General features: G+C 44.5%; 1 protein-coding gene across 1 annotated transcript in view; it reads left to right on the forward strand.

The window, feature by feature from the left end:
* Positions 1-7,703, forward strand: part of RPTOR (regulatory associated protein of MTOR, complex 1) — a 400,798-nt gene that overhangs the window by 179,923 nt on the left and 213,172 nt on the right. Inside the window, exon 8 of the mRNA XM_011933231.1 lies at positions 942-1,088. Within this exon, the coding sequence (XP_011788621.1) occupies positions 942-1,088 (147 nt within the window). The remainder of the gene's footprint in view (positions 1-941; positions 1,089-7,703) is intronic.

Consider the following 7,703-nt stretch of genomic DNA (forward strand, 5'->3'; position numbering starts at 1 on the left):
AGACCCGTGGAGGGAGGCACCGTGGGGTACATGAGGGAGGCCCTTTGGTGGGAACTGAGACAGCTGTGGATCCATGGAGGGAGGTCCCGCGGTGGGAACTGAGACAGCTGTGGGTCCTTGGAGGGAGGCACCATGGGGTACATGAGGGAGGCCCTTCAGTGGGAACTGAGACTGCTGTGGGTCCATCGAGGGAGACCCTGTAGTGGGAACTGAGGCAGCTATGGTTCCATGGAAGGAGGTCCCACGGTGGGAACTGAGACAGCTGTGGGGTCCATGGAGGGAGGTCCCATGGTGGGAACTGGGCTGTGGGGTCCATGCAGGGAGGCCCCACAGTGGCAACTGAGACAAGTTTAAGGAGTTGACCAGCAGCTGAACCCAGTGGCAGTTGCGGAGAAGCCTGGGGCTCGGGATGATGACTTCGGCAGCCACCTGGTGTGGGCACTACTGGAGTAAAGCAGCATCTGAGGAGATGTGGAGAAGTTCAGTTTGATGGTTTTTGTTTTTGGAGACTGAGTCTCGCTCTGTCGCCCAGGCTGGAGTACAACGGTGCCATCTTGGCTCACTATAACCTCCGCCTCCCAGGTTCAAGTGATTCTCCTGCCTCAGCCTCCCAATTTGCTGGCTTTACAGGCGCCCTTCACCGCGTCTGGCTAATTTTGTATTTTTCGTAGAGACTGGGTTTCACCATGTTGGTCAGGCTGGTCTCGAACTCCTGACCTCAAGTGATCCGCCCGCCTCAGCCTCCCAAAGTGCTGGGATGACAGGTGTGAGCCACTGCACCCGGCCAGTTTGCTGTTTTTACAGTTTTGTATCAAGGCTAACTCAGCGTCCCTCCAGCAACCAGGCTCAGTGTGTGTGTGCCTTTTGTGACGTGCAGTACTCACCAGCGGCCCTTATTCCTGAGATGCACACGTAACGAGCGCACTTTGTGTGTTTTCTAGAACTACACGCAGTACATCCCTCTGTCCATATATGACCTGCAGACATGGATGGGCAGCCCGTCGATCTTTGTCTATGACTGCTCCAACGCCGGCTTGATCGTCAAGTCCTTCAAGCAGTTCGCACTACAGCGGGAGCAGGAGCTGGAGGTGAGCGCTCTGGTGCTCGGAGAGCGGTGTTGGGTTTGCCTTTGTTTTCCCTAGGGTTGGGGTTTGGGTGGGGTGGTTGGGAGGTGTTGGACATTCTCTGAATGGAGCAGGGCTCAGAATGCCAAGGGCAGGATGGCATATTCAATGCTGGGAGCTAGGGAGGCACTCAGCACACTTTTATTTTTGAAACATGTTCTGTTACAGCCCAGGCTGGAGTGCGGTGGTGCCATCTCCGGGCACTGCAGCGTCTGTCACCTGAGCCCAAGCAATCTTCCCTTCTCAGCCTTCCGAGAGGTTGAGACTACAGGTGCACGCCATACCGCCATGCCTAGCTAATTTTTGTAGTTTTTGTAGAGGTGGGGTTTCACCGTGTTTCTCAGGCTGGTCTCAAACTCCTGAGCTCAAGCAGTGCATGTGCCTCAGCCTACAAAGTTCTGGGATTACAGGCTTGAGCCACTGTGCCCAGCCCAGTACAAACTTACAGGCTTATTTTTACATCTCATGTTACTCAATGTCATTTTTAATCCAAACGTTAATTGATAACATTACTAGGGTCGATTTGTGCTCCAACAGTCTCTGCCTCCAAGATAAATGTGAAAATCAGACACGTTTATTTTAGGAGACATGGACCCACAGCTTCAGTTCCACGGTCTTCACTTCCACCAGTGCCTTTGTTACTGCCCCAGTTTCTTTTTCTGTTGTGTTAAAAAAAAAAAAAAATCCCCGACAACCACTAAGCTAAAATGATAGAAAACAAACGAAAACAGCTGCCATTGGTAGCTCCCCCTTCAAAAAGCGGAGAGCTTCTGCGCCGCTCTGATAATGAAGAGACATTTTGCTTGGTTGTTTTAATTAATATTTGATGTTTGAATTAAACAGTGAATTCTGAGGACAAATTGAAGAGGCAGTTTCAATTAAGAGGCCTCCATCTTGTGGCCTGCACAAGAGTGTCAGAATGAAACATTTTGCAGCCTCAAGGGGGACATGAGTTCTGACTGGTTGCAGTATAAGAAATTCTCAATTTAGGAGCAAAAATGGTCTTGGGTATGTTTCCTCAAGCCTTTTTGAGTATATTCCATTTTAATGTATTATGTTTTCACATTTCATCAGAGGAAAATGCTGAAACAATCGGCAACAAAATTTGAAATTCTGTTTGGTAGACTTTCATGTTAATGTGTGTACAGTTGAATATTTTATATTTATTAAGTCTTTATGTGAGACACCGCAAAAGAGTGATTAAGTATAATGTGCTTTGTCCATGAAAAAGGGTCCACATGCAACACGTTTGTTTGCTTTCTATGATGAGGGAAAGAAAGATCAAGGTTTGTATGATCAAATTTTTTCCCTTGCTTTTAGGAATTTCATCTTGGTTTACCCAGGGGATAGGTTATCTAATGAGCATTAAGGAATTCAAAGCATTGAGAGGTAATTTATTTTTTCTTGCATCAAGTAATAAATATTGCCCAAAAAAAGGCAGATTTTTACATTTATAATATGTAAATAAAAATGCCACAGAATCCTTCCTGAGTTCACTAGATTTATGGGCCGTAGAGTGGCTAAGAGACCAATCCATCAGCCTTAGTTAATTAAAACATGTTAAATGGAGACCCGCTCCCCTTTCAGCAGAAAACCAGCACCTCCAGCTCGTGCATAATATCAAATGTTTGCATCCCAGCGCTTTGAGCATGTGCTCCGGCAGTACCGTGTGTGCTCGCTGTATGTTGCCAGGGATTAATCAGCCTAAGACACTGTTCATTTCATCAAGTGTAACAGAAAAGATTCCCATGCATCTTTTTTTAGGGAAAAAAAATGTTTAATTGACTCATTCCACACGAAAGAGATCAGATGAAAAATATGTTAACTGAGTTGGCAAATAGATGGCAAGGCAATGCGATACCGTATGTCTTTAATTAGCTCTGATTTTTATCTTCGTTCTTTTCTTTAATTACAATGTAGATCAGTCTTGTGTGTTTCTATTACACTTACTATTACTGGCTATTGTTCACTTGGTCTCTTACATAAACAGTGGAAATTAAAATGGTAAAATTAGCTCCTAGCTAATATCTTAATGTTCATTTTAGTCATTTTACTATCTGCTAGAGAAACAGCAATCCTGTGCAGCCTATTAAGGTTTTTCTTTTAAAATATTTTTTGCCTCTTTACAGCTGGTCAAATTCTTCGTAAATTTACAATATGTTTTAATACTTTTTATTGTATGACATGTGAGCTGAAAGAAATTGACAGGTGAATGATTTGTTCTAGTGTTAAAGAATTGATTAAATGTAATGCAAGAAAATGGTTATTTGAACCAGAAAGCCTCCAAATAATAAACATGAACACAAACATGAGTGACATAAATGTTCAGAGATGATGATCAGCTTTCATATTCTTAGTGGCACAGTGCTTGTCCTGGGACCAGGAGGTTTATTTATTGTGTACTTCTCTGTCAGGAGCACCGTAGGTAGAGTAGAAGACGACTTCGTGAAAGCACAGGTGCAGTGTTGCACACACATCAGACCATCAGAGCCAGAAAATGGCCTCTCTGTCACTCAGTAATCCTGCTTATATTTGTCATTGTGTCATATTTCTTTGTAATTTAAAAATTAAGGATAATATTCAAGTCTCTCCGCTTTCAGTCTTCTTTTATAAATATTTATTTTTACCAAATTATTATATGCCATGGTTTGAAAAATCAAATAATACAGAAGGTTTATGATGAATAAAATAGTTCCTGGCCCCACACTTTCTCTGCTGAGAATCTGTGACCAAAGGCACCTCCTTTCCCTGTTTCCATTTCTAGTTCTTCCGGAGGGTGTCTCCTCTGTGGATGACATGCTGAGACCACTGCTTCTTGATTCGTCGATTTTAGGTGATCTGTGTGCTTTCTCTTAGGGGTACAAGCCAAGAACAGAGATGCCATTAAGTCCTGTTTAAAGAATGGAGAAACGATGTGGAAGCCTGTTAGCAAAGAAGTCGATTACATGTAGATAACATGCTGGTTTAAATTCCTATGTGTTATTTATATTCAATAGTGAATTCTAAAGAGAAAATTCTAGATTGAAGAGTCTGCGTCACTCACGACACCTTCTTGCTTTTCCCTCTTATTCCCTCTGTTGGGTTTCTCTATACTTTGTAACCTTTGCGGTTTTAAGTCATATCCTTATGCTTATATTTCCAGTTTTATCAGTAATGGGTCATTTATTCCATTTTCAAGGCTCTTAGCTTCCTTGTACTTTCTTCTCCCTTTTTTCTTTTACAGCGTCTGTTATCTGCACTTTTTGCGATTGTCTGTCGTTCTCTGACCACGATTAACACCTCTGTGCTTGAGTGGAGATTGATTCTATAGGAAGACAAGCATTAAACCTTGTTACCTGATTATGGCCACATAAATATTGCTCACTTAGTGGCTAAATAGAGTACTGTGATTTCCATTTTTATAACTGTTTTTGTTTGCTTGTTTTTCCTGGACATTTCCTATTTTCTTCTTGAATTATCTACCACGTTGCCACTTCCACCACTGATAGATCCGTAAGGAGAGCGGCAGAGCACAGAAGGCACCCTCTCCCCTCTTGTCTTCCAAGCTCACCTGCCTCGCTCAGCCGATGGTGCCTATGGCCTCCTCCCCAGCGTCAGCTGGCTCCCCTTTGTAACTCTCTGGGATTCGTCCCTGTGTCTAGATCCCACTTCTTCCCCGCTCTCGATTTTCTCCTTTGTTCTCCTAGAGGAAATCCTCAAGCACCACCCTAAGAAAGGATGTTTGGCGGTCTGAGACCGTCAGTATTTGACCCCTAAGAAAGGATGTTTGGCGGTCTGAGACCGTCAGTATTTGACCCCTAAGAAAGGATGTTTGGCGGTCTGAGACCGTCAGTATTTGAAGCAGTGGAAGTAATGAAAAATCTCGTTACTGGGTTTTAGACAAATAGCAGTTTGTCTTTCTCACTAATAAGGTCTCTGAGGCAAATGATTGACTTTTCAGCAGTGCCCCTGGAGACCAGGCATCCTTGGCCAGCTGGCTTTATCCTCATGGTTGCAATATGCCCACCACATCTGCAGGTGTTCCATCTGCTTGGGAGGCAGGAGAAAATGGGGAAGGGGCAGTGCTGGCCACAGCTGTCTCTTCTATAAGGAAAGAACAGCCCGCCCTCTGTGTCTGTGGCTTCCACATCCTTGGAGTCAACTAACTGTGGCTCCAAGACATTCAGAAAAAAAAATTGCACTGTACTGAACGTGTACACTTCTTCTCACCATGATTCCCTAAACAGTACAGTATAACAACTGTGTTTACAGCATTCACATTGTAGTAGATGTTATAAGTAATCTAGAGATGATTTGAAGTACACCAAAATCTGTGTGTAGGTTACATGCACGCACCACACCATTTTTTATCCGTGCGTTGGCAGATTTTGGCATCTGTGAGGGTCTAAGAACCAATACCCTGGGAATATTGAGGGATGACTGCAACAAGCCGACTTCGCTTTAGACGCAGTTGGCCAGAGCCAGGTCACGCAGCACCGCAGCTGTGGTTGAGGGGTGGCTAAAGGGAGTGGACTTGGGGGTGTCTGTGAGATGATCCGATGAGGACCATCAGCCACATTGCCTGGGTAAGGTCATCATTCTAACTACATCCGTTATCGATAGCGTAGATATGGAATGTTAGGCAGTTTTCAGTCTTCCAATGGTAGCGTTATTACTCCTTGCAGTGGATAAGTAGATGTTCTTGGTAAGTCTGCCACCTCCATCCAGATAAACGCCGTAAGAGGAATATTCATTGTCATCGTACACAGTATATGTACTGACTGAGTTAGGGACAGAGAAAAAAGAGAATTCAAATGTTTTTGTAACAACTTTTATCTTGGATACTAAATCCTTAGCCTATAAACTAGAAAGGAAGGTGACGTCTTAAAGGCACAGAGGCTCTTGGAAACAGAGCCCATGAGGTCTTGTCCATCAGTTTCTTCTAGTGGATATTTCTCAAGGGCAGTCACAGCTCACCGTCACTGAAGACGGCAGTCAAGCCCGAGTGAGATCTAGGTGAGTTTCTCTTCTTTTTAATGCGAGGCCAGTAGCGAATTCGGTTGGTGGTAAAGACAATAATGCCTTTCTTCTGCTGGGACAGCACAGGCCTGACTGCTCCAGTAAGTCTTGTGCTGCATGTAGCCATCTTTGTTTGGTTTGGGGCTGGAGCAAAGGCAAGTTCTTGGTGGGAGCCATGAAAATAGCCTGAGAATGACTTATGGAGAACAGGTTGCTGTGTGTCAGAAGAGTCTTGTATGAAAGTTCAGCCCTGGCCGGTGTGGTGGCTCATGCCTATAATCCCAGCACTTTAGAAGGCCGAGGTGGGCAGGTGGCTTGAGTCCAGGAGTTCAAGACCAGCCTGGGCAGCATAGCAAAACCCCATCTCTACAGAAAATACAAAAGTTAGCCAGCTATAGTGACGTGCACGTGTCATCCCAGCTACTCTGGAGACCAAGGTGGAAGGGTCGCTTGAGCTCAGAGTTGGAGGCTGCAGTGAGCCGTGCTTGTGCCACTGCATTGTGCCTGGGCAATAGCGTGAGACCCCCATCTCTTTAAAAAAAAAAAAAAAAAAGTTCAGCCCATGGATCACGGGCACAATTCACTTCTCCACTATTCCCCCACACTCTACAAGGCTTTTCTCAGGATGCTTCCAAGTGAATCATGTGTGGTGTCTCTAAACACGATTGTGTGGTCCAGTCCTGCCACCTCTAGCAGTACGCTCCCAAAGCACAGAAACCTGTCAGACGGTCACTCACTGCCACGGCGAGAAGCTTGCTTGGGTCCACAGCATCCCCGAAGCTGCAGTGACTTAACTGCTGCCCCCCCGGCCCCCCACCAATGTGAAAACCGATAGATGATACATTGGCTTCCTGCATTGATCCCCGTAACTACATTTTATGTCAAATAAATATTGTAATTCTGCCAAAAATGACTAACGTCTAGAATCTTCAAGTTTCCTCAATAATATTAAATGCAGGTCTCACAGAACTAAGGTACTCATGTTCTGAAATCTTTGTCATTCCTTTGCTACTCCTGCAGATGGGCACACTGCATGCCTGGCATGGAATTCTGCAGCAAAAGGCAGTTCTCAGGCGGAAGGTTGTGACTGTAGTGATTGCTGAATACCATCAGTTAGTTCTTTGGGTACCTCTCAACAGGTGTGTTTCTTGATCACCGTTTCCTAAATGGGAATTTGTGTGTGTGAGTTTGCAAATCTTCTCCACGGACTTGCCGTTGTGATGACATCTGTGATTCAGAGGAGGGATCTGCAGTGCTGATTCCACGGGAGCTCAGGCTCGCCTGTGTTTCTCTTTCAAACGGTGATTTTCATAAATGCTTCCCCTGTAATCTCATAGTTGGTTGTTTGTAGGCAGTAGGGACATGAGCTGTTGTCTGTTATGTCACAACTGTATTAAGTGTCAAGTGATACTAATTTTTAGGTTTTAAAAAGATGCTTTCCTCTTTTCTAAGTTATCTCTGTTTCCCCCAGCATAATTTTTTTTCCTTTGGTTAATTTTGATTATTCTCTCTCATACTAGAGGTGTGTCATGATTTTATTGTTTCTCATATTTAAGAATGAAGAGAAGCTGCCCATCACTG

The sequence above is a fragment of the Colobus angolensis genome, unplaced genomic scaffold (genome assembly GCF_000951035.1).
Source record: "Colobus angolensis palliatus isolate OR3802 unplaced genomic scaffold, Cang.pa_1.0 Scaffold1, whole genome shotgun sequence".
NCBI classification, from domain to species: Eukaryota; Metazoa; Chordata; class Mammalia; order Primates; family Cercopithecidae; genus Colobus; species Colobus angolensis.